Consider the following 27,254-nt stretch of genomic DNA (forward strand, 5'->3'; position numbering starts at 1 on the left):
AACAATTTATACTTTGTGAGAAGAGAGTACTACACATTGTGCCTATTTCAACCGAACAGAATAGGCGACAGCGACTCTTTGATTCATTCCCCAGGGCAATTCCTTTACTGATCAGAGTCAACCTGCCTGGTTTGAATTTAAACAAACCTTGAAAGTTAACTATCAGTTATCAGTTAACTGGTGCATTCTCTATGGCAACACCTCTACCAATCAGAGTCCACTTGCCAACCAATCAGCACTCTCTTCTCACGAAGAATAAATTGTTGTTCCCTTTACATTTGATATTCTTGCAAATGTCCTGATGAGTACAAGGTGAAAAGCTTTGACATGTGTCTTTTTTTTGGCGATGCTCAAGATCTGTACTACCAAATGATTAACCCTATAACAATACCCCTCAGGCATACATCAACAAACGGTAAAATAGTGAACACTTTTTTTTCAACCGTGGGCTGCACGGCTTTTTATTTAAAGGGCATGGGGATTTAAATGACTTGACAGCTTGACAGTTTCAGGAACTTATACATTTTTTTATGCACTTCATGTCTTCTCTTAACATTTCCAAAGGGACACCTGGCCTTTCCTATAGGGAACCTGACCGCTCCCAAAGGAGTGCCATGCTTCTCCAAAAGGATATCTCAAATGTCTAAAGCCCATGAGTCATGTTTTGGAAATCCCAGTGATGAATATTGGACCTATTTGAAGGCAGCTGCACTTTTATGTGTGCGGCTGCCTCCGTGAACCACGGATATGTAAAGGGCAACCCTCCCCTTTCCCTCAACTCTCCCACCCCCAATGGGTACTGGGTTTAGGGAGGGGACTTTCAGAATTGGGGCTCCATGCCATTTATGCTAAGGCATGGAGCCCTTCTGCCAATACTAAAGTTCAGGCCTCCATGTTTGAACATCCCCAGTCACGTTTCTGCCCTTTGCTAGAACACTGTAAAAGTTCATCGAAGTCACAAATGATAGCCGATGTGACGGTGACCATGATGAGTTATCCTGGCCTGCAGCCTTTAACAAGTTGACCCTATGATCCTCATCCTATACTTCTACTCTGTTGTCCAGTTAGTTTGGACTGCCCTCACCCAGTTCCACTCCATCTATTCTCTCGTAGCCAGAGAATCCCCTGTAATGGCTTCTATTTGCCTTTGTGTTCTGCTACCTTAGGATTCCTGTAAGGATCTATCCTGGTCTGAGTCTAAACCAGACTATTGCCAACCTCACTGTCCTATTTGGTCTTGAGCTGAACATTCAGTCCCATATCCTCTCCATTACCAGGACCGCCCACTTTCACCACCTTAACATCACCCTGCTCTGCTGTGTCTGCTGCTGAAACCCTTGTCCTAGCCTCTTCATTCAGCTATTCCAGTGCTTTCCTTACTGCCCCCCACCTCATCAATCAACCTCCATAAATCGAACTCATCCAAATTATGCTGCCCATGTCCTACTTTGCACTGTCTTATTCTCCTATCACCCCTGTGCTTGCTGACCTACATTTGCTCTCAGTGCAGCAACACCTCAGTTATAAAATTCTCATTGTGGTCAGCTAGGACCATGTAGCTGGGCAGACAAACCGACATCATGCCGAGGGATCAGATCCGCTTCAGTGTTGGCATAGCAATTTTAAGCCTCTGTCTAAAAATCAGTTTCATGTCTCTTTGTGTGTCAGATGTACATGGAACGAGGGGGAGATTACAGCCTAAACTTTGGTTCTCCAGATGTTCAAATCCCTCCATGGTCATGTCTCTCCTGTTCTCTACATCCTCCTACAGTCCTCCAGAGCTCGCACTTCTCCAATTCTGGTCTCTTGCATAACCCCAACTTGCTATGCTCCACCATTGGTGGCTGTCTCTTCCCTGGAATTCCCTCCACCTCCCCATCTCTTTACCTTTCTTTCCTCCTTTAAGTTGCTTCTTAAAACTTAACTTTTCGACCAGCTTTTGGTCACGCCTCCTACATTTGTCTGATTGATGCTGCTGCGAAACATCTTGGGACATTTTACTATGTTGAAGGTGCTATATAATTGTAATGTTTGGGTTCGCCACCCACTGTCTTGGTGAGAAGATTTTGTTACACGAAGATCCTTTGCGTTACTTTGTAAAAAAAATCTTGTATTTGCACAATTTGGTTAAATATATTTACTAGAGTTAAATGTAGGCGAACAAGTGAAGCTTGACATTTCAAATGTCTGCATATTTTTAGTTTGGAAAGTGTTGAAATGGGCTTCGTTTGTTTAACAATCTTTTTACTGAAGGTTGACAAGTATAAAGATAACTTGGCTGCCATAATGATCACCTATCCGTCCACCTATGGAGTGTTTGAGGAGAACATTAGTGATGTGTGTGAGCTAATCCACAGTAATGGAGGACAAGTTTACCTGGATGGAGCAAACATGAATGCACAGGTAAGAAATCTTAGTTAACAGCATCTGCCATGCACTTGACTGGTGTACATTGACTAGCTATAGCTACCTATGCCTGGGAAATTGCTGGCTGACTTGGCATTAGTACATTGGAGGCGCCAGAAAAATAGTGTTATGTGTCTTAAATAGGGCATTTTCTTTCACAAACTTTGAGTACTCATGTACAGTTTGGCTATGAGAGCATAAGTAAAATTGCTATTTTCATGCAAAGTTGGTATTGCGAAAATTGAAGATTAAAGAAAGATGTTTTGTGCCAGGATTCCTTTATTTTCCCCTTTATTCTTTTATGGAATGTGGGAGTCGCTGGGAAGGCCAGCATTTGTTTCCCATCCCCATTTGCCCTTGAACTGAGTGGCTTGCAAGGCCATTTCAGAGGGCAGTTTAGAGTCAACCACATTGCTGTGGATCTGGAGTCACGTGTGGGCCAGATCAGGTAAGGGTGGCAGATTTCCTTCCCTAAAGGGCATTAGGGAAATGTTAGTGATAGTTTCATGGTCTCCATTACTGAGATGAGCTTTCAATTTCAGATTTTATGAACTGAATTTAAATTCCGCCAGCTGCCATGGTGAGATTTGAAGTCATGCCCCCAGAGCATTAGCCTGGGCCTCTGGATTACTAGCCCAGTGAATTTACCACTACGCTGCCATCTCCCCCGAAAAGGGAACACGGCAGAATGACATTTCACAAAATGGTACACATTCCTGGCATGTGTCATGGAGAATCCAAGCTAGAGACTTGCAATATCCAATGCTGGAATCTCAGAGGTGGAAAATTTACCTCCAATATATTTTCTTCTTCCCTTTACACAATGTTCTGATATACACAATTTCTGCCAGAACAGTGGCTGAGTCTAGGCTAGAGAAGTGTCCACATCGATGTTTCCTCCCTGAGATTGTGCAGTCTGTAATAATATTAGTGAAAATTGGCATTCAGTTTCACTGCTTCACCATAGGCATCCAGTGCTCTTCTGTTGGATCAGGAGGACTACTGTTTCTTTCTATCCTTCTGCTAGTCATCATAAAACCATTTACTTTTCAAATTGGCACTTTTCAATTTAATTTTCATTTGTTAACTGCACATTTGGCATCATCCCAGCATTGAGGATCCAGCATAAGCCTGTGGATTTCTCTGATATTAGCAGCTTAGGTCCAGATTTTCACGTGGACTCGGGAAAACACGACTTGTGCACTTTTGCGCCTTCCAAAATGGACACCCAAACCCATGTGTGACTTTGTCCGGAATTTTTTTTCTTTTCACGTGGGACAGGTTTGCGGTGCATTTTGCAAGCCGTGATGGAGTGGGTGAGGGGTGCCAGTTAGAAGTCCCACCTCAGTTCTCCAACACATTGGCCCAGTTCCCAACATCATTTAAAGGGTCCCTAAACCTTACCCTTTCACCGCCATGCCACCTCAGATTGCCATGCCACCACTATGGCCTCTAACTGCCCTCCAAACCCCATGCCGTCCCCTGTGTCCTCAGACCTCCCTTGCTATCGCCACATGTCCTCCATAGCCACTCACCCAATATCTTCTATGTACAGCCCTCAGGATTCATGCAATTGCAATGGGAATTATTTGAAAATCATTGGGAAAAAATTAAATCTCTAGAAATCTAATGAAACCGTCAATTCAAACACAGCTTTCACTGAGACTGGAAAAAAACAGTCCAGTGCAAAAAATGTAACCCTTTAAGTGCCTATTAGGTTTGTAACAAACAAGAAACCACATCAAAGGCATATTCTGTTGTTACACTCTCTTAAAAGTTCCAGTCATTCTTGGATCAGTAGACCTCCTGCTGAGCTGAAGCCATTTTAGCTTTTAAACCCCAGACAAGCATTCATAATAGTCACAGCTGTCATAAAAGCTTCCAGCCACATTGCCTGAAACTGACAAAACAGAATAGTGCCCCATTTCCATCTCAAGGAAGTGCCTGTCAATCAATGGCAGGCAGTAGGTGCAGAGATTTTTTTTCAACTTTCAAAAGCCATGTTATTTTTAATCGCCAGAGTGGTCAGTCAATTTAAATCTCAGCATAAAACATGATAACAGAGGTTGAGAGAACTTTTTTTTTTAACATTTTTTAATGCATTATGGCACTTTTGACAATTGGAAAAGTACTGTAATGCATGAGAACAATTACACAATGCTGTTTAATGTAAGGGTCAACTTACCTTTGCAGGACATATCCCTATCATGAATCACTGCATTAAAAACATCTATATTACAATGCAGCTTCAAAAAGTGACATTTGAAGGTGTCAGAACATTTTACACTTGCACTTCAGAATGTTCCTAACTCCCCCTCAACAGGCTTTCCCCAGTGGTCACGAGCTCTCCCAAGAATTTTCATATTTTAAAGGCTTCCAAAACCACTCTAGCACAGGAAAATAGTGTATGGGAGAAAATACAATTTTCCCGTGGCCCTTACAATGGGGATCTCGGCCTTAGCAGAGGTGCGTGTGCATTTTGCACCCAATGCCAACCCGACCCAAAAGACCACAGGAAAATGGGGTTGGGAAGGCAAAGGAAATTTTTTCTAGCCAAAAAAACATGAAGTTCAGCCTTTTGCGATCCAATTTGCAACTTCACTGAGAATTGAAAATCCAGCCCTTGGTGTCTTTAGAGAGACTGAAAGAGTGGTTTTTGCACATCTGATGCTGCAGACCTTTCACATGAGTAGTTTTAAACTTGGGCAGTTTTCTGCACTGCCTTTTTAAATTGCTCATGATACAGAAGGGCTAGACGGACTAGCCAGATCTTTTCTGCCATTCGAGATTCAATTGACTGTCAGACACTGCTGAAGACAGACCCTGGCACAGTCGTGGGCACACCCACGTGAAGCTCTACTTTTCCTAATTCAGCAGCTTTTTAAACAAGTAGCATAATTACAGTTGCCCATTGCAGCACTTAATGCAGTGTAACTGGGGTATACAATGCCAGGCTAGTTGCTGGATGAAGCTTTCTAATATGGAAGAGTGAAGATTGATGATGGAATTACATGTATCCATGGCACTTTTAAATTATGCTTAAACCTACTTAAAGTACGCCGCTTAACAGCAAAATGTTTAAAAATAATCTGTGGGACTGAGTGTTGGCTTCATGTGTTGAAGCGCCATTATCATGTTGGTTTGTGCCCATGATTTCATTTTCACAGGGTTTGCGATCTCAGGTGCTGTTTCCTGGTAAGGTGCCAACTGGAGGCCAAGCGCTTCTCCATAAAGTGGGACAGGTGGGGTGGGGGTGGGGTGAAATGTAGCGAGCCCAGATACCTCCAGGTCTGTCAGTGTACCTCCTGGACCTCGGTGGACGCAGGCTTTCAAGGATGATGCTCCACCTGGTTAAAAAGTGTATAGTAGATATTCACTAAGCAACTGCCCAAAGGATGGGACACCCCTCACTAAATTAATCTTGAGACCTGAGCTGGTATGTCAAGAGTCACTTATCCACTGGTAATTTTACCTTTTTCCATTCCTGCTCCACGCCATAAAGATATTGTTGTTGACTGTTCTAATATTATGGTACATTTTACCCTAATGGTGTAATCTTTCAGGTGGGCCTATGTCGTCCTGGTGACTATGGATCTGACGTGTCTCACTTAAACCTGCATAAAACTTTCTGTATTCCTCATGGAGGTGGAGGACCTGGAATGGGACCGATTGGAGTGTAGGTTTAAATAGTCTTATTTGCTTACAGTACTGACTCAAGATGCTGATCTTTTTTAGAGCATGAAGGGATTTAAGTTAAAGATGACCATGACTTTTTAAAAATGCTGCTGTACCAATCACATGTATACTTCTTGATGTTTTATGACAACTACATATTCCCCTATGCTACTTAATAGGGCATTTTTGATCTTGTGACTGCTTTCTCTCTCTATTGATACCATTGAGGAGAACACAAAATATTGTGTACTAAGGCCTAGGTGAAGAAATGAGACAAATGTATTCTGCCATTTGGACAACCCTTGAACACTTCACTGAATGAAGATTTGGGTCAGGAGTTTGCTGCCGCCTGTTACACCTTCTAAACTTGATTCAGTACATTGAATACTATTTTGAACTGAGGAGCCAAACCATGTCCACCAAGTTTAGGCTTACAGTCGCCATGCTAACCGACTGTTGGTAAATGGTATTGCGAGCAGACCAAAAAGCAAGCGGGCTAATTTGGGCAGCTCCTGAATTCAGACATGAGGAGGTGATGCAGGATTAAACTGCACCCATTTGAAGTGATGCAGGCAGCATGCAAACTTTGTGCTGCCTACTAATTTGTAATGTTTCTGGTAGGTAGCCCAGTGCTGAACACGCTGTTGACTGGCTGCATACCCCAGCAGGGGTGCAAGCTAGCAGAAATTAAAGTCGTCCTGCACCTCTGATGAAGTGCATTCTGGTTGTAGCAAGAGTTGCAAGTTGTGGAAGAGGAGTTAAAGAGCAGGAAGAACCTTGAAAAATGGCATAACAGGCCAGAGTGTGTGCCCCAAGGTTCTCCGATTCACCCGCATTCTCTTTGAAACTTCTTCACCCAAAGAGTGGTAAAAATGTGGAACTCGCTACCACAGGGAGTACAGTTGCATTAAAGGGGATATTAGACAAGCATACAAAGGAGAAGGGAATCAAGGGTTACGATGGTAGATTTAGATGAGAAAAGAATGGAGGAGATCAAGTGGAGCATAAACCCCAGCATGGACTGGTTGGGCCGAATGGCCTGTTTCGGTGCTGTGCTTTGTGATGCAGCGTTGGAGGACCCGGTGTGGCAGGTGTGCTGGAAGTCTTTCAGGGGTCAGGAGATATGAAGAAGGCAGCAAGAGCAGGTAGCCGTTGCACTCTATGCTGGGTGTTTAGTCCTGAGGACTTTGATACAGTGCCGCAAGAGGTTTAATGACCTCACATGAGTAATCAAGGTCAGTGACTGCATCTTCACATGTCAGATCCTAGAAACTGCACCACTAACCTCGCACGCTGCTCTATTTACCATATCCCCTCACTTATCAATAATCTCCATCAACTACAACTCAGACATCACATTCATAGCCTCACCTCACCATCACACACTTAGCATTGCTCATTGCTGCAAGCCATACACACAAATATGGACACACACACATCTCAGAGCTTGCACACAATGCCAGCTATCCAACATGGCAGGCATATCACCCAAACACATTGCATCACACTCCCTGGCACATTCCCCTGTCTTGTAGGGCATGGTGGCCCATAACTGAAGGGAGCAGGACCAAACTGACCGGGGATAGGCACGCTGCACACGCTCCCTCGCATGGAAAGACAGGACTGGCAGTGATTGGTGCGATGGAGACCTTAGCCAGCAGCAAGGGTGAAACCAATGAGCATGCTGGTATCTTCCTATCTAATCCACCATGAGATGTCATCAGTTGCCCACTTAAGGGCCTCAGCTGGGGAAAGGCAGGGCGGGCCAGCCTAGGCCTCCCCCATCACACCATAAAATTGCAGACCCCAGGTGGGCCCTGAGAAGGTCATCCAGGGAATTCTACGCCACCCAGCCCGCTCAAATCTCACCGGTGAGGGAGCGTAAAATTCTGCCCAGTGTGCAAGATGTGAAATGAAAATTGGAACCTACATCTGCTCCATTCCCACCAGGCAGTTTAGGTTAAAAATGAAGCTTATATGCAGCCTGTAGGTAACTTAATGCTGCACAAAATAAAAACTTAACACACATCGGCATTATAGAAAAGTGCCTCCATTGACTACTACTAATGATCCAGAAATATTATATTATTAGATGAGACCTGCAGTGTGAAAATCTCAGCCTCAACTCTACTGTCCTTGCAACAGTAATGTCTCCAAAGGAGGTCTTCCCTATGTGGTAGTTACAGTTTTGCACTGCACTTTAACCAAAGTGGTCAAATCTCTCTCTAAACTGGATAAAACCAGTTTTGGAAGCTGCCCTCCGAAATGAGCAGTGGATTCAGGGAATGAAGAAGCTGCTCTGACCAAACCTTTACACTCACTACTAACATTGAGACAGGGTTCCAGAAGCAGCTGAAGACTGGCGCACTGGCACAACCTTCAAAGGCTTGACGTCGAGATTTGACTCTGTCTTGAAGGCCAACCACTGAAGTTTTCAAAGCCTCAATACTCTTCTGCTTATCAACAACCTAATGAACAACTATAAGTTCCACGTTTATCTTGGTGATGAGACCAGCCGAGCACAGACTCTTAACAATGGTCTGTCGGGGTTGGGGGGTGTGCAGTTCAATGTTTGCACTGGCTTTTTACATCATCTAAACATCAGACATGCCCTGCACCTGGAAGTTCATCCGTGTCAATGACATAACATTGATAATGTAGACATCTATGCTACAGGACTCGGGTAGAACTCTCACCACCTACTGAAATGCTCCCTCAGGACCTGGTGTCTTCATCCCAATCCAGAGAGGACGGTTGTGTTAATGTTCCACCTGCACAATATCGCCACCAGGAAAGAACTCATGATCCCACCCCCTGCCAAAATACCTGGGTCTTACCTATCAGTCTCCCCTCATCAGTAATGGAAAAAAAGTAAAAAGATTGTGGACGTGCAACTAAATGTCACCATGTGGACGATGTCAGGGATGGTTAAGTCCACTCCACCTGGGTGGCTCCCAGTGCTGTCCCAAGTTGCCTTGCCTGCCATTCACCACTATGCCATCATGTTGCATGAGATGAAAGAAATCATGGGCAGCACCAACCTTCCCATTCATGAAGATTTGAAAAAGCCACCGGAAAGCCCTGGAATTCATGCCAGCTACCCTGGAAAACAGAAGCTAACATTCTTGCAGCTGATATCAACCCACAATCCAGATGGACAGGCTTGTGGGCCCATGCAACTTATAAGACCAACTCCTCGTCAGTGAGGAACAGCAGAGGTCCCTGGCTTCAACCTCCTTCAAAGGCAGTGGATAGCTGTCAACTGAATCCATAAGGGGCACGGACATTGCAATCAACAGTACCCTAAGATGGAGGATGCCATAGTGTGATTGTGGTCATGGGTCCCAGACCATGGAACACATCACATCAACCCACCCACTCAGATCTATTGTGGAAGGCATCTCATTTCCCCACTCAGCGTCTTAGGGGCAATCAAATGGATAGACAAACTAGACATCCCATGATAAGTTTTTCTTGTATACAAAAGTAGTCATACAACGCTTTTAAAATTATGTTTGAATAAAGTTAGTTATTTTAGCTTTTTTTGTTGAATTTATCGATACTTTGCAGAAACAAAATTCCAGTAGCTCAGCTGATGAAGTTGAGTCATCCAAAAATGAGGCGTTGCTTTGCTGAGTGAGCTGGTCTCAGACAGTGTGGCTGCAGGGCCTCAGCAACTTGGGTTTAGGTTTAAGATGAATGAGACTAGGTTCACGCTTCTGTTTGCTTTCCTGGAACTGCCCATTTGTGGATGTTAAGTCACGGCAGAATTTGGCTTGGAAGTGATCGTCCTCAAAATAGGGGGCCTATTGCGCTAGGAAATCATCAACAAGGGAAGTCAGCTGCTGGGAATTACATAATTGTGCTAATTTTTTCAAAAGCAAGGGTGGAATTTTCCATTCTGGAGGCTAAGTCTGGTGGCGGGCGGAAAAGTTGGCGTGATTCCTGCTGGGCAGTGGGAGCTGAAAATTCCACCCTACCTTTTATTTTCTTGTAAGATTTTTGAGAAAAAGTTAAGTATCTATAGTGAAGTATGTTAAAAATGTGACAATTAGAAGCTCTTATTCTGAAGAGCTATCTCATTTCTGAAACTAAGGATCAAACTTGCCAATCACACCAAGCATCACGTAACTTCTTTTTTCTTGAATGTATTTTTAGGAAGAAGCACCTTGCTCCCTACTTACCCAGTCATCCAGTGATCCCTCCAGTGTCTGATACTGACGCTCGTCCTTTGGGCACAATCAGTGCTGCTCCTTGGGGCTCCAGTGCGATTCTACCGATTTCCCTGGCCTATATTAAGGTATAGTGCAGTTCTGCATGTTTACCACATATAAATTCTTTGTCAGTTTTCTCATAGTACAGGAAATGTGTGCGCCTGCTTCTCATGTTTATTTTTTATTTGTCTGCAATGCTCAGATTCTCATTTTAAGCCGATTGGCAGCTTGCTCCCTCTCACTCCCCCACCTCCACCCCCACCAAATGCCCCAGCTTACTTCCTCTTTCCTTATATGAAGTACCATTTTTTTGTTAGGGCACAGTTCAGTGGAAACCAACCGTCCTCCAAATCCTTCCTCAAGTTGCTGGTCTAAAAGTTAGTGTCAGTGGCCTATTGAACCACGAAGGCCATCACAGTCAAACCCAACTCTATATTAATCCAATGTTCACACCAGCACAGATAGAGCAGTGGTGATGTGGAGTAGGAATCTTGACTAGACATTGGGAGCAATAATAGTAAGAGGCAAAAATAAAAACAAAAAAACTGCGGATGCTGGAATATAATAGTAAGAGGCCACCTGTATCAGCATAGATTGGAAATCAAATCTTTATGGCTTAGTACTTCACTGGAAAGTGTATTTATCCACTCAGCCCCTTAGAGTGACTCACTCAAAACTCTCAGAGATGCTGATAGTGCCTGCCAAGTAGGACTGAGAACTGAACTTCGGACTGAGATGTGAGCTTCGGACTGAACTAAGCTTCAAACTATCCTAAGATAAAAGCAAAATACTGCGGACGCTGGAAATCTGAAACAAAAACAGAAAATAGCTGGAAAAACTCAGCAGGTCTGACAGCATTTGTGGCGAGAGGAAAAAACAAAGTTAACGTTTCGAGTCCTTATGAATCTTCTTCAGAGCAGTCAAACTATCCTGGACAGGCAGGACCCAAAAGCTTGTTTAAGAATATTATTTCCTTTTTATTGTGTCCAGATGCATTTGATTGTTTAAAAAAGAGTGGACATAGACATTGAAGAAAATAATGTTGGCCACACAAGTACTTGGCATTCAGAGCAATCTGGGCCCAGCCTTAATTATCCTGCAGTTAGCCAAAAGATCACTTATCAGGAAATAGTTAGCAGTATGATGGAGCTTTGTAATGCTTTGTGCATTACAAAGTCATACACTATATGCATCTTAAGTTATTCAGTCTCTTGAAATTCAAAGATATGACATTTATGAACCCACCTGAGAGTTTTAATCTGAGCCAGCATAACTTTGAGAATTTTAATGGGAATGTGAAGGTGGATTAATATTATAGTTCTGCTTGAATCTTCGTCTATTATTAGGCAGTGTGGTTTACGGGAAGAGCGGGTATAATGGGCTGACTGGCAGTTTTAAGTTCCATGTAGAGCACCAGTATATAGTGCCAGACCGATGGGCTGTAGGCTTGACTCAGTATCCAGCATATCTTCCCCTCTAATTTGCTCCCAATCCACCATTGTAACCCCATCAGAAATCTGGCTGCAGCCCGGTTTACATATATTATATAAGGATTCTGTTGCCTTTCTAATGGTGGAGCGGTAGCTGCTTCGAGGAAATTCCTAGCCAATGTTTTTCTTCTTCAGTCTTGGTAAACACAAAGGAATGGTTTACTCAAACATGCAGTTTGTACTATGAACCCACAGATTCACTGTAAACTGAGTGCCATAAATTTCCTGAGATTTTATAGTCCAGTTATTGCTGGATTTCACACTTTGTACTATTGAATTTGTATCCTGATACCTGTATTCTTGTAGTAGCTATATTTGAGGAAAATAAAACCTGGTTAGAAGAATGAAAACCGCCGAGGTTTTCAGCTAACTGTTCTTTATCTTTAAGCCAAGGCTGAAAGGTAGAATGCATGTAATTACTGCAGTTTGAGCCAAAATCTTGTGACATTGGCTGAATTTAGCCAAATGAATTGGGGTGACCTACAGGAATGGGACATAATCCTAAAAGGTGGCGGCTAATGCACAACAAACATGTCACAGTAAAAGCTACACTATATACATGGTTGTAATTTCATGAGATGGCCTCTGAGATGGTTAGAATGACTTAGAAATATGGAGGTCTTTTTTAGGGCAATTGGGAAAGAAATGATCTGTTAGTGTTGAAAGTCTATTGGTGATTAACTCACCCTCCTGATGCATCCAAAGCCTGTCCACCATCTACGAGGCACAAGTCAGGAGTGTGTTGGAATACTCTCCACTTGCTTGGATGAGTGCAGCTCTAACAACACTCAAGAAGTTTGACACCGCCCAAGACAAAGCAGCCCACTTGATTGGCACCCTCATTCTCCCTCCTCAAACATTCACTCCCTCCACCACTGATGCATAGTGGCAGCAACGTGTACCATCTACAAAATGCACTGCAGAAACTCAGCAAGATTCCTTCGACAGCACCTTCCAAACCCACGATTGTTATCATCTAGAAGGACAAGGGCAGCAAATACATGGGAACATCACCACCTGGAAGTTCCCCTCCAAGCCACTCACCATCCTGACTTGGAAATATATCGCCGTTCCTTCAGTGTTACTGGGTAAAAGTTCTGGAACTCCCTCCCTAACAGCACTGTGGGTGTATCTACATCACATGGACTGCAGCGGTTCAAGAAAACAGCTCACCACCACTTTCTCAAGGGCAGTTAGGGATGGGCAATAAATGCTGGCCTGGCCAATGACACAGTCCATGAATAAATATTAAAGAAAACTAGAATGTAATTATAAGTCAAGAATTCCTCATCTGATGCAAATTTAACAATGCTGCCATGATTTATGCACGCTGTTTCTCTTCACATAGTTGATGGGATCAAACGGACTTCGTCATGCTACTGAGGTTGCCATTCTAAATGCAAACTACATGGCCAAGCGGTTAGAAACATTCTACAAAATAGTTTTCAAGGGAGCAAAGGGTAAGTTGACAAAAGTGCTTAGTTATTAGCTGAAGCCTCAGATTTTACATAAAATAAGAACATAAAATGCTGGAAAAACTCAGATCAGGTGGCATCTGTGGAGAGAAACAAAGATAACATTTCAGGTCGGTGACCCTTCATTAGGTTTTACAGCTCTCTCTATGAGACACACTGCAGTTTACTGTTTCCTCACCTTGGGCAAGGCCCTTAGGCCTATTGTTAGGAATCAAAATTCTAGACAGGAGTTTTAAGCGACCATTCCTTTATCATTACTCTTCACATGTGGCAACCAATGACAGGATGAAATTGTTTTCTTAAAAAATATGCTTAGCATCCTTAAATATGCACCATGCCCCTCTGCCTCTTGCCCAGGGCTTTTACATTAGCTATTCTCATTGTGAGTGGCTGCAAGTGGAGGAATACCTTTCAAAAAACTCCTAAATAATGCTGCTCTGAATCAGAGTTATCACAAGCCCTAGCTTTTCTTGTTATATTGTATTGCCAACCATATTATTTCAATACATTCCTCTGAAGTACTTTTTTTTAAACCGTAAACCAACCCAGATTATGCCATACATTTTAATACGTAGAGGATAAGGGGACTTATGGCAGGCAGAAGACAAATTGAAAATATGGTTGTGAATTACATTGATAATAATAGCACTTTGCTTAAAACAGCAGGCTCACCATGTACTCTTACTTAAATAGTAGATATACACATAGGTTAACAGTTTATGTAGATGTACACAATAAAAAGAATTTTTTATGTTTTTGTGCTACTATATGACCATTCAAGTATACTTAAGAGTCAATGGAGAAATAATTCATTTGACTAGATGTGTAATGCTTTTTTTCTTGGAATCAGTTGGAGCCAGTGGAGTGTGAAGTTGCATAGGCTAAATCAGGGTGGTGGTGTAGTGGTAATGTTACTGGACTAGTAATCCAAAACTCAGCTAATCCTCTGGGGACGCATTTTCAAATCCTGCTATGGCAGCTGGAATTTAAATTCAATTCATGAAAACCCTGGAATTGAAATCTAGGCCAGGATTTTACAGCACCTCCCTCTCAGTGGGATATTACAGTCCTGCCGAACTGAATGGAGATTTAAATGGCTCACCACATCTGCTGGGGGTGGGGAGACACGCTGCGGCGGGGCTGTAAAACCCTGGCCCTGGTATCAATAATGGTGACCATGAAGCGATCATCAATTGTTGTTTAAAAAAAATTCATTTGGGTCATTAATATCCTTTAAGGAAGGAAATCTGCCGTCCTTACCTGGCCTGGCCTACATGTGATTCCAGACCCATTGCAACGTAGTTGATTCCTAAATGCCCTCTGAAATGGCCGAGCAAGCCCCTCAGTTCAAGGCCAATTAGGGATGGGCAACACTTGCTGGCCTTCCCAGCAACGTCCATATCCCATGAAAGAATGAATTTTTAAAAATTTTGAGGAAATGTTTCTGGATTCTCACAATATGTTTATTGAAGTGTTAATATCAAAGGAGGTAAAGGAACTTTTATATACTTGATCCTTTATTTGTTACTCTACTTGATAAACAGATTTATATCTTAACTGTGTTAATTGTCTTCTGATGAGGAAGCTTCCCAAAAATATGGTGTGTGTGTGTGTATATGTATGTGGGTATGTGGGGTGTGTGTGTGTGTGTGTGCCTGTGTGTCCATGTAGTCTAAATGAACTATTCTTGCTGAATCTTCCAGCAATAATTACAGAAGTAAAAATGTTTCTAAATAAAATGTTTTTTTTTTGTATTTTTCAGAATGATTTTATCAGTAGGCTTATTAGGTGGCATTTAATGGAGGCAACAGGGGTCTTGCCCATTAGCTGGAGGTGCTCCACGTTGCCTCTTTTAGGGAAGGTCCACTGAATTAAATCTAATGAGGCAGTTAACTGGGCAGCGGCAGGTTTTCCCCAGGATCAAGGACCCCGGGGACTGAAATCCCATCTGCCGAGAGCTGCTGGCCAATCAAAGACCGGCAGCTCTTCATTGCTAGGCAGGGCCGCTAGGGAGATGGTGGCTGCTGCCATTACTACACCCACCCGAGGTCCAGGATCTCCAATGGACCAGGCACAGGTGAGTGATGGCAGGGTGAGGGTCACGGGGTGGGGGTAGTGGGGAGGGTAGTCGGCAACAAGGGGAAAAGGCAGTTCTCAGCGAGCCCTCCCTTCCCGATGCCGGGTCCCTCTATCAGGCACTGAGTGCCTTTGAACGAGGGACCCCTCCCTCTGCCCGTTGAAGCCCACAAGCAACCCCGACAGAGTTAATTTTCGAGTTTCCCGAATGGTGAGATCCTACCCGCTGTTGTGTGAATACCAGTGGTGGCGGGATGAGGCACGTAAGTGTGCATTAATTGCCCACTTAAAGGCCTCACTTGGCGGCAGGTCAGGAAGGCCGCCCATGGGACTACCTACCACAGACTTAATTGGGGCAGAGGTGGGAAGGCGGTGGGGTGCACCTGCCACCCTCCAGCCTGATTAAATGGCCCCCGCCACCAAACTCACCAAAGGGGAGGGCATTAAATTCTACCCATTGAATCTATTGGCACCGTTGTACTCTAGGAAAATCATCACATTGTGCCTGCACCTTTTAAATGTTGTGCCAGTGAATTCTATTGCTGTTTGTAATGCTCTCAATTCATCACCACCACCACCACCACCAGAGAGAGACGTAACAACCACAAGTGCTTCAACATCAATAGTACCAAATCTACTCAGGGCAGCAGAGCGAGCATTTTCAGTTGGGAAATCAAAACGGATGAGTTTGCTGAATGTCCTGTGGGAATGAACTACAGGATGTCTTTTCAATTTTCTCAACAACTTCTTTGCCCAAAAGCCAGTTAGTTTGACAGGCTGACTGACTGCCTGTCGGCCAGGAAAGTACCCAGGGAGCGTATGCCAGGTAAATAGAAGATTGCCAAGGTGGGGAAGGGAATCAGAGATTAGGGGTGGGGTGAGTAAGCAGTTGGATGTTGGCAGAGATGAGCATTTAGAAACATGGAGTTGTGGGGGAAAATAGGAGATCAGGTAAGAGCCCTCAGAGATTGGAGGGGTGGAAGGAGTCTGATCAGTGAGGTGGGTGAACACTCTAAGAAAATAGAGATTGCCAAGGGTGTACAGACGGAGATAGAGGAAATCAGAGATCCTGTTGAGCGAGCATTCAGAGATAGCAGGAGGGTGAGGCGAGTTGGAGAAGGAGGGTCCATAAAGATGTCAGGTGGGATAGGGGGGAACCTATCTGCTCCCCTCCTGGCCCACAAGCAGTGCTGTAAATGTTCTTACCTCATGGATCCAGGCCTACTTGCCTCTTTCTCATGGTTTGAAGCCAAAGCTCCTCGCAAGATTTTAGTGGCTGACCCACCTCTTAAGAGTGGATTGGTTTCCCACCCCTGTGCTTGCCTCCTTTAAAACTGAAAGTGTGAAACTTAGCATTGGTTTAAAAGTTTTACCTCCAGTTCAGTCCCAATCCACCAGCCCTTAAACCAATCAGGTTAAACCCACCCTACCCCCATGGTAGCAAAATTAAAAGTTTTGTCTTGGTGGATTCTTGTATCTAAATATATTTTAAGTGTGTGCAAGAAAGGTTTAAAATGGGTGTGGTGATTTTCATTAGCTGAAGACACTGGCCAGAATTTTTACTTCTCTCGCCAACCCACAATGCTCATTAAATTGATTTGATGAAATATTATAAAACTGCGAGCCTCAGCTATGATGTCTCGGAGAAATAGGCAGTGTTGCTCATGAGTCAGAAAATCCATGTTCCCTTTTGAGAGGAACACAATTAAAAATAGTCGTACATGCAACATCTGGCTGACTGCTGAGAGTTCTTCAACTATTGTTTTGTTAAATCTTATGGAGACACAGGAGGTCCGAAGGAAGAAATTGGAACCATTGTAAGCTATCAGTTAGACCTTGGCTATCGTGCCACAGTGCAACAGGAGAGTAAAAGACAAAAGTTTCAGTTCGGTTGAAATATGCCCTACGGACAGAAATTGGTGTAGCTTGCATGAGAAACAGTGTTGGGAAAACTTGATGCAGAATACTGTCTCCACCCACAACTTTTTAAGTTTGGAAAGTAGAATCTGTCACAGAATGGTTACAGCACAGAAAGGCCAAGTGTGTGCTGGCTTTCCGAAGGAAAATATTCTCCTCTAAGTACTATTTGGTGTTTTCACAACTGCAACATTTTTATTTGAGATGCAGAAGGTCTAATTAATCCAGAAAGTATGTTGCTGAAGGTCAGTTACTGTTTTGCTGCAATAATTCATGCTGTAGGGTTTTTTTGTGGTTGGGAGAGGGGTTTCAACGTCATTTAATTTTGTATGTGGGGTATTACCTGGATTTAGAATTTTGGCCACTTATACTGATGTAGAAAGTGTCATGTCAGTAGGGGCTTTTAATGTTTTACGGACTGTTTAATGGCTTGCTAAATTTAGCACTCATGGTTTGATTACACATGCTTCTTATAATTGTACCAATTCTTGCAGTTGTTTCTCATTTCTGTTAAATGTTGTCAAATATTTTTGTTCATTTTTATCCCTAGTTGAAGTTATTTCCCCTAGTTTAGACTGTGTTCTGCAACCTTGCATGCAAGAGTTTCACTTGGTGCTTAGCCACATGGTGAATTATGATCCCTGGGTTGTCTAGTTGGCACAGCTTGCTGGGTTTACCATGTCATGTTTCCAGGACTGGTTGGCTGTGTTCCTTTTCACAATTGTTTTAGTTTGAAGATTTCTTTTTTGTTAAGTGTTGTGTTTAGTGCTTATGGATAAATGTGCGAGTGGAGCAAAACATTGAGTATTATATGGAAGAACCAATTCATGAGAATTTTCTTTCACTCACCTGAGGACATTATGTGCTGGCTTGGCTTTGTTGGTTATCATTGAGGAGTGTTGTATTATTTTCAGTCCTTTTATTTTGACTGTCAACAAGAAAATTGTCTACATTGTTGTTTGTTTCACTGAATTAAACCTTAAGGGAATTCTTAGCTGCCTGTTATTACTGTGTTACCAGTGGAAGTCCTAAATATTTTCACACTGACTACTTTCTACTGGTCCTATCCAGAGAGAGAGAGAGTGACATTTGTGTTTCACTCTGCTGCTTTCAATTTTCAGCCAGTTGCTTACCTTCCTGGGTTCCAACCTTTTATAGAAAAACTCAATTGCATAGCATGAGGGCAACTGCAAAGACAGGCTTTCAGTGTTAACTTTATTGAAGGTAGCTTCTTTAATCTGATGGCATATTTGTAGATTGACATTTTCACGGGCCTATGATGCAGCAGGTTTCAAGACATTGTGGAGTGTATGGAGTGCAGCTGACACAGTGAGAGAGAGGGAGAGAGAGACCATATCCAGCTAACTGTCCTTCTGTCACACAAAATTATTATTCTATAGTGTCAGGTTCACTTGTGTTACTGAATTTTGTATGTGGCCCCCTGCCTCAGCTCATCTGCTGAAACCCAAATCCATGTCTTTGTTACCTCCAGACTTTACTATTCCAGTGTTCTCCTGGCCACCCTCCTGTTCCGCCCCCTGCAACCCCCGCCCCCCACCAAACAGACATAATCTGGCACTTATCCAAAAGTCTGCTGCCCATATTCTAACTTTCACCAAGTCCCGTTCTCCCATCACAACTGTGCTTGCTGACCTGCATTGGCTTCTGACCTGGCAATGCATCAGTTTTATAATTCTTATCCTTGTTTTCAAATCCCATTATAGTCACTCCCTCTCCCTATCTCTGCACTCCCCTCCAGCCCCACAAGTCTTCGAGATCTTAGTGCTGCTCCAATTCTGGCGGCTTGCTCATCCCTGATTTTAATCACTCCATCATTGGAGGCCAAGTTTTCAGTTGCCTCGTCCTTGACCTCTGGAATTCCCCCCCTAAACATGTCAGCTTTTCTACCTCTCCTCCTTTGAGACACTCCTTAAATAAAACCCACCTCTTTGATCAAGCTTTTGGTTATCTGTCCTGATATCTCCTTATGTGGATGTGTATCAAATTTTGTTTGATAACTCTCTTGTGAAACACCTTGGGAATGTTTTGCTATTTGTAAGTTGTTAGCAGATGAATTGAGAATCTCACAAGAAATATTTTGGTGAGAAGGTTGATTCCTTCTCCCCTCCATCATCAATTCTTGAGCTGTAACAATTGGCTCAGTCTTTTTGACAGTTGTGGGGAGGAAATCCTGATTCTCTGAAGTTCTCAGCTCGGTTTCAATCACCCTCTGTTTCACTGTCAGGAACATATTAAAACCAAGGGCCAAATTGGGCAAATCATTCTGTCTTCCAAATCGTCTTTTTAACAGCTTGGCCCATAAAAGAAAATATACTATAAATTTAGGGGTTTTGGCCATCAGTGATGGATGCAGTTTTGATTTTTTTTAAATTTGCCATACTAAACTGAAGTGATTTTGATGGTTTTTGGTTATGTTATTAAATTAACTGCATTTGTTCGTCTTATCCCAATAATTTTATTTTGTTTACGATCTTTACTTAGTGAAGGTCATGCACCAAATTCCATTCTGGTTCATTTGGGAACAACTGGAACCTGTCATCATCCTACGGAGGGAAACCTGTAGGAGAGCATCTGGTATCGCGAATACCTGGAAAATCAGGTCCTTCATTGACACTCAATATTTTATTTTTTATGAACTGGATGTTCCTTTTTAATCTATATTATCATGCAGCCTCAAATGTTCTGTCCAGTTTTCTCTCCTGAAGGCATTGGGATAAAAAGTACATTAGGCTCTATGTCGGGTGTGGGGATCATAATGCATGATTATTCCACATCCGGTCCCATTGAGGCAGGCTGCATGCAAACTTCATGCTGCCTTGCTCACCAAAATCATTTATGCATGCAGTCCAGTGCAGAACATGCTGCTGGCTTGGCCGCATGTGCAGCAGGGTGGCCCCAGCAGCACACTTGGCTAGCGCAACATACGACTCATCTGATCCTCTTAAAGGCAGCCTTCACCTCTTAAAGGGGAACTGCACTCGTTCAGCTCAAGCTGTTGCAGACTGTCTCTTGGAGGATTGACTGGAAGGAAAAGCACAGCAAGTGGAGCATCAGAGAGGGCTCCCAGATTTTCGGTTGCAGCACTGGAGGCATTAGTGATGGAAAGAAGGAGAGAGATCATGTTTCTGCAAGAGGGCAGGGACCCTCAAGGCACAACTTGAGAAGGGAATGGGAGCAGGTGGCCAGGGAGGTCAATTCCCAGAGTCTGGCTTTTCTGAACTGGCTGCTGGAAAAAATTCAATGACCTCACATGGGTGGTCAAGGTCAGTGAATGCATCTTCAAATGACATCTGCTAACTACCTGTCATGCTGATCAATGCATCACAGCCCCATCTTTCACTCACCAGCAATCAGGACTCAACCAGAGCATTCAGATACTCCTCCCCACCCTCACAAACATATCAGTGTTATCAGCCTCATACCCACCTCTTAGTGCTTCTACAAAGTCTAGCAACCACAGGGAGCAGCAGAGAACCAGCAGGAGACAGGCACACATCTATTCCCTGAATCCTCTGGGGGAGACAGTGTTCTGCATCATAGCGACAGCTGTGAATGGGGCTGTTGCATCAAGACTCTGCCATCTGTCCCTTCTCAAATGTCACCTCAACTTCATCCTCTACCTGGCATGAAATGCAAGCTGCAGATGGTGTGACCATGGAACTCTTGCATTCTAACCTCTTCTGTATTTCTGCTTTCTGATACTCGAGCTTCTGCCTGTCCAGCCCATGCTGTCTCATCAGGAAGGGCATGAGCTACACCAGACCTCTGAGGAAGAAGCATCCTCACTTCTTCTGACAATTGCAGCCACCAGCTCAGTGTAATATAAACAGAGTCAGCCTGCAGTGAGTCGCCAAGCATGAATGGGCTGCAGCCAGACCAAGGGGAACGATAGTTCGTGTGCCAGCTCACCGGAGGTGAGGTTGCACATGCATTCTGAAAATGGCAGATAGGATGGCAAAAAGAAAAAGGCTGATAGACATGAACATTGAGGTGCTTGGTGCATGTGCAGGCTTGCCACAGAGCTTGTTCCCACTGTTGAGGAGCATGAAAGAGATTGGCTCCAACTTAGCAGAAGGCTTTGTGCAGAACTTGGAGTCCAGCCTGTCCAATGGGGAAGTGGTGGTCATCTCCACAACAGCCCTGGCTGACCCAGCCCTGATGCAGCGTCTGATGACCAATTTCCCAGCTTCCACGGCAGAACAGGCAGAAGCTACCCATTGTCTCAGTGCTGTAGTGACATCTTAGACTGAGGTCATGAGAACTGTGTAAGGCCAACTTGGTGCCATCCAGATTCAGGCTGCTGCCATTATGGCTGCAGATACCAGTGCTCAAAGGGATATGTCACAGCTGGCCAGCCAGCAATCTGTCCTCCAACAGATTATGAGGATTGCTGAGGCACCACCTCAGGGGGTGTGCCAGTGGCTCCATGGTGTACAAACCTCCTGTCCATTTGCAGGAGGACAGTATTTGTGCCAGCTCCCTCACTGCTGCCTTGTAGCCAGCCATCCCAGACTGCTGATGCCCGTGCCGGGCTGGTGCAGCCAGAAGCTAGGTTTCTGGGGAATATTAAGGTGACAAGTGGCTATAACATCACAAGGTTTCAGTTGGATATGGAAAAGGACAAGGAGCAATCTAGAGCAAAAATAATTAATTTGGAGAGGGCTAGCTTCAATCTGGCTCAGGAAAATTGAAATAGAAGATTGGCAGATAAATCTGTAATGGAACAATGGACTGCCTTTAAAGAGAAGATAATTTGGTATAGTCCCATGAGGGGGAAAGGTAGGGCACACAAATTCAGAGCCCCCGAATGATGAAAGAAATAGAGAATAAGATGAAGCAGAAAAAGGGTGCAATTGATATTTGTCATGGGGATAATGCAATTGAGAACAAAGCTCAATATAGAAGGTTCGGAGAGGAAGTGAAAAAATAAATAAGAGAAGCAAAGTGAGAGTATGAGAGGAGACTGACAGTTAACATAAAAGGGAATCCAAAGTCTTCTCTAGGTGTATAAATACTAAAAGGGTGACAAAAGGAGCAGGGTATCCCTTGTCACCCAACAGCCAGCCTTTGATTTTTCATAACGGACCAAAGGTTGCAGCTGACTGGTGTGGGTTGAATGCGTCGTGACTGATGCCAGGGTGCTGGTATTCACCGACAGGATCTTCTGGGCGTGGTTACACAGGAAGTCATATTAATGGAATGACAGCTGTGGTAATCTGAGGTGCAATACCCCTTTTAAGAAAACGTGAGCAGATTGACTACGTGATGGTATTACTCAATTGCAGAGTAGCGCGGGCTACAATGTTAATCAGTAGTTTAGAATAGGGTCTGGTTTGAGAAGCACGCATTGTGTTAACGCTCTGTCACTTGCGTTAATAAACAGCATGTGCTTCATTATATATTGATCTCTGCATCTGCATCATCTTGTTTACCAACTCACTCAGCAGTAGATAGGCATGCAACCATGTTCGCTGAGCAAAGTGACCCGACAGAAGGAACATAACAACTGGCGATGAGGCAAAACACGACCTGTCGGTGACAACAAGGAAAGCCGCAAAAATTCCACTGAAGTGAATCAGCTGTGCCTTGCAGGCCGATTGTAAGCACAGCCCTCACCGTAGTTGTTGAAGTTATCTCTCTCCAGTATGCCACAGTTTGACCGTATCGAACCATTTGACCAGACCACCGATGGCTTATTGAATTATATTGAATGCCTCGTGTTCTTCTTTTTGGCCAACGACATATCGACTGAGGGGAAGAGATGGACGACTGTCATATTGACATGTGACAGTAAAACATAACAGCCTAATTCGTAGTCCAACGGCATCCAACACCCCAGATTCCAAGAGCTTTGATGAATTGGTAAATCTTGTGAAAAGCCACTTTCAGCTGAAATCCTTGGTAAGAATGCAGCGTTTTAAATTTATTTTGAGGCGTCGCACCCTTGGAGAGACAGTCGATGCTACTTAGCAGTCTTAAAACATTTGACAGAGCACTGTGAGTTTGGGATCTCGACTTACGATATGTTAAGAGACTGATTAGCATGTGGCATTAACGAAGATACCATTCAAAAAAGGTTGTTGTCAGAAACAAATTTAGACTTCAGCAAGGTGCTGGAGTTGGTGCTCGCAATGGAAAGCGCAGTCAGGAATTTAGAAGCAATCAAGGGAACGCAAAATGGCGTCCTTCACATCAGGAGGGGAACACCGGTTAGAAATGGCATGGAAGAGCAGGGCTCCGCAGAAAGGCAGGAAACAGCCACCCTTAATGGACCAATAAAAAGCAATGGTTTAACAGCGAAAACCCACAACAATAACAACAGAAATGGAACCAGACAGTCTGCAAGTGAATGACAGAAGAATTGGGTGTTTCTACTGCCATGATAATGGGCACATAATGCGATATTGAAAATAGACAGATTGGGACAAACTTTTAAGCAAAAAAAAGGAAATCGTGAAACCCACATAATAGAGGAACCAGAAGAATCAGAGTCAGATATTTACTCACTACACAGCTTAAAAATGGGTAAAACAGAGCCAATCTACGTGACAGTGGAAGTCAATGGAAAATCCATCTCAATGGAGGTGATTACAGGGGCATCCACAACAGTTATAGGGGAACATTCATTCAGATATCTGAATGGAAGAGACCACTCACTAAATCTCGAAAATTCAGATGCTAAATTAAAGACGTATACTAGTGAAGACGTACAAGTAAGAGGTATATGCAAAGTTCCAGTATAGTATGGAAGTCAGTCTGTTAATTTACCCCTGATAGTGGTAGCAGGGGAGGGTCCAAGTCTACTTGGTCGGAACTGGCTTAAGGAAGTAAAGTTGACCGAGATTTTTCAAATCAGAATGAAAGATCTGCAAGAATTATTACAGAAATATGTCTCCGTTTTCAGGGAAGAGTTCAGGAAGTTTCAAGGGTTGCAAATTAAAATCCACGTGGATCGTCGGACAACCCCAGATATTTGAAGGAGAGGCCAGTCCCCTGTGCATTACAAGAAACAGTTGGTGTTGCATTGGACAGGCTGGAAAGGTTGGGAATCTTACAACCTGTACAATTTTCCGAATGGGTAGCGGCCATAGTTCCTGTACTAAAGCCTGACCAGAGAGTGTAAATATGCGGGGACTACAAGTTGACAGTAAACAAAGTGGCCAGACTTGGTAGGCATACCTAATATTGATGAATTATACTCCAAGCTGTTAGGGGGATCTGCATATACGAAACTCGAGATGAGCCACGCTCACCAGCAAGACGAGCTAGGAAAGGCCTCTCGGGATTTTGCGACTATAAACACACATGAGAGATTATACCAGTATACCAGGTTACCCTTTGAAGTCTCATCAGCTTGTAGCATTTTCCAACGGACGATGGAAAATTTGCTTCAAGGGCTGCCCCATGTTGTGGTTTATCTCAATGACTTCCTAGTAACAGGACTAACTGATGAAGAGCACCTGGCTAACCTGGAAGAGGTATTGAAGCATTTCTCACAAGCCGGAGTACATTTGAAAAGAGAAAAATATATACTGCAAGCAAAAGAAGTGGTTTACCTGGGTAATAGGGTCGACTCGCAGGGTCTTCACCCAGTAGAAGACAAGGTGAGAGCACCATGAGGCACCAGCACCGAAAAACGCCACAGAACTCAGGTCCTTCTTGAGAATGACTAACTACTATGGCCGTTTTCTCCCAAATTTGTCAACAGCACTGGCTTCATTATATGGGTTACTCAAGAAAAGCCACAGGTGGACTTGGCAAGCTCCATAACAATAGGCTTTTACAACAGTAAAGCAGTTGCTACATCCATCGGCCCTGTTGGTACATTTCGACCAAAGAGAGAATTCATTTTGACTTGCGATGCAACCCCCTATGGAGTAGGGGCAGTACTCTCCCGCTGAATGGCGGGTGGCTCTGAATGGCCCATTGGTTACACCTCAAGAACACTCAGTGTGGCCAAACGAAGATACAATAGAGAAAGAAGACTTATTCATTATATTTGGTGCTAAGAAGTTTGACCAGTGCATCCATGGTCGCCACTTCACCATTATATCTGATCATAGGTCAGCACTAGGCTTGTTCGGGGAAGATAAAGCAATACCCCCAATTGCCTCGGCACACATCCTACTGTGGGCACTGATTCTAGCTGCTGATGAATATACTTTTATCCACCGGCCAGGAAGCCAGACTGCAAATGCTGACGCACTGAGCCAATTACCTCTAAAAGATAGCACTGTGAACATCCCAATTTCTCAAGGACTTGTCTTATTATTAAACTTTCTGGATACGTCACCAGTACATGCCAAACAAATAAGAGAGTGGACAGACCATGATCCAGTTTTATCTCATGACAGGGAACAAGTCTTGCAGGCATAGTCTAACGAGCCAAAGTCAGACGAAATGAAGCCCAATTTTAATAGGAGATACAAGCTCACCTGCCAGGATGGCATCTTATTGTGCGGAGCGAGAGTCATTGTGCCTCTGAGAGGAAGACAGCCATTATTGACTGAATTGCATAGCGTTCACCCCGGCATTTCCAGAATGAAAATGTTGGCGTGTAGCCACTTATGGCGGCCAGGGATGGACACACAAATTGAAAACTTGGTCAAGAGCTGCATACAGTGCCAACAGGCACAGAAATTGCCCCCTTTGGCTCCATTGCACCCCTGGGAATGGCCAAGAAGGCTATGGGTCCGCCTCCACGTTGACTACGTGGGGCCTTTTTTGGGCACAGTGTTCCTCTTGATTCGAAGTAGATGGATGTATACAAGGTGAGATCGCCCACATCTGCTGCCACCAGACAGATTGCATCAGAGTTTTGCAATACACGGGTTACCAGAGATAATAGTGTCTGATAATGGAACGGCATTCACCAGCTGGGAACTCCAAAGATTTACAAGCCTCAGTAGCATAACACCCTGCATCCAAAAGTTTGGCCAAGCGGGCAGTCCAGACCTTCAAGTCTAGAATGAAATAACTGGGTGGCGACTCTATTGCAACGAGATTATGACGTTCCCTACTCAGTTATAGGACTACGCCACACATGACCACCAGTATTGCCCCCGCAGAGTTATTGATAAAGAGATGTCTCAGGACATGTTTGAGTCTCATAAAGCCAAATTTAGGGGGAAGGTAGAGAGAATTCAGGAGGCCCAGAATAATGGACATGATTAATTAAGTCGTGAAAGAAACTTCACTGTTGGAGACGCAGTTTTTGCAAAGAACTTTAGACTTGGGCCCTATTGGCTATCAGGTGAAGTTAGTGCAGTGACAGGACCCCTTTCCTATCACATATCAATCAACGTTCAGATAATTAGGAGACACCGAGATCATCTCAGGAAAAGGGAAACAGATCTAGGAGAAAGGATGTGCCAAACATTCCCATTAGAGTCTACACCACATGTGGAAGGAACTCCAAATGGTTTGAAAGTGCCTGTAGGATCCGTTTAGCCTGAGGGAGTCGAAGATAGAAACTTACAGGTTCCTAGAGGAGATCCTAGTGGACAGATGACTCCTGAGAGGGAGGCCTTGGATAAACAGTCCGGAGTCGTAGAACTACGACGTTCGACACATTTGAAGAAACCTCCAGAGAGACTGAATTTGTAAATAGTTTATTTATGTAAAGTGTTGATATATTGTAAAGATTGTAAATTGTACTTTCAAGTAAAGGGGGAGGGATGTGGTCATCTGAGATGCAATACACCTTTAAGAGAATTGGAGCAGATTGACCATGTGATTGAATTACCCAATTGCTGTGTACCATGGGCTACAATGTTAGTCTGTAGTTTAGAATAGGGTCTGGTTTGAGAAGCGCACGTTGTGTTAGTGCTCTGTTACTTGTGTTAATAAAGAGCATGTGCTTCATCATCTATTGGTCTCTGCGTCTGTAGTATCTTGGTTACCAACTCACTCACCAGTAGATAGGCGTGCAACCATGTTTGCTGAGCAAAACGTCCCGACAGAAGGAACATAACAACAGC

General features: G+C 43.8%; 1 protein-coding gene across 1 annotated transcript in view; it reads left to right on the plus strand.

The window, feature by feature from the left end:
- Positions 1 to 27,254, plus strand: part of gldc (glycine dehydrogenase (decarboxylating)) — a 171,967-nt gene that overhangs the window by 110,286 nt on the left and 34,427 nt on the right. The window contains exons 18-21 of the mRNA XM_041185541.1: positions 2,254 to 2,403; positions 5,970 to 6,082; positions 10,240 to 10,381; positions 13,134 to 13,245. Of these exons, the coding sequence (XP_041041475.1) occupies positions 2,254 to 2,403; positions 5,970 to 6,082; positions 10,240 to 10,381; positions 13,134 to 13,245 (517 nt within the window). The remainder of the gene's footprint in view (positions 1 to 2,253; positions 2,404 to 5,969; positions 6,083 to 10,239; positions 10,382 to 13,133; positions 13,246 to 27,254) is intronic.

Source organism: Carcharodon carcharias, chromosome 4 (genome assembly GCF_017639515.1).
Source record: "Carcharodon carcharias isolate sCarCar2 chromosome 4, sCarCar2.pri, whole genome shotgun sequence".
NCBI lineage: Eukaryota > Metazoa > Chordata > Chondrichthyes > Lamniformes > Lamnidae > Carcharodon > Carcharodon carcharias.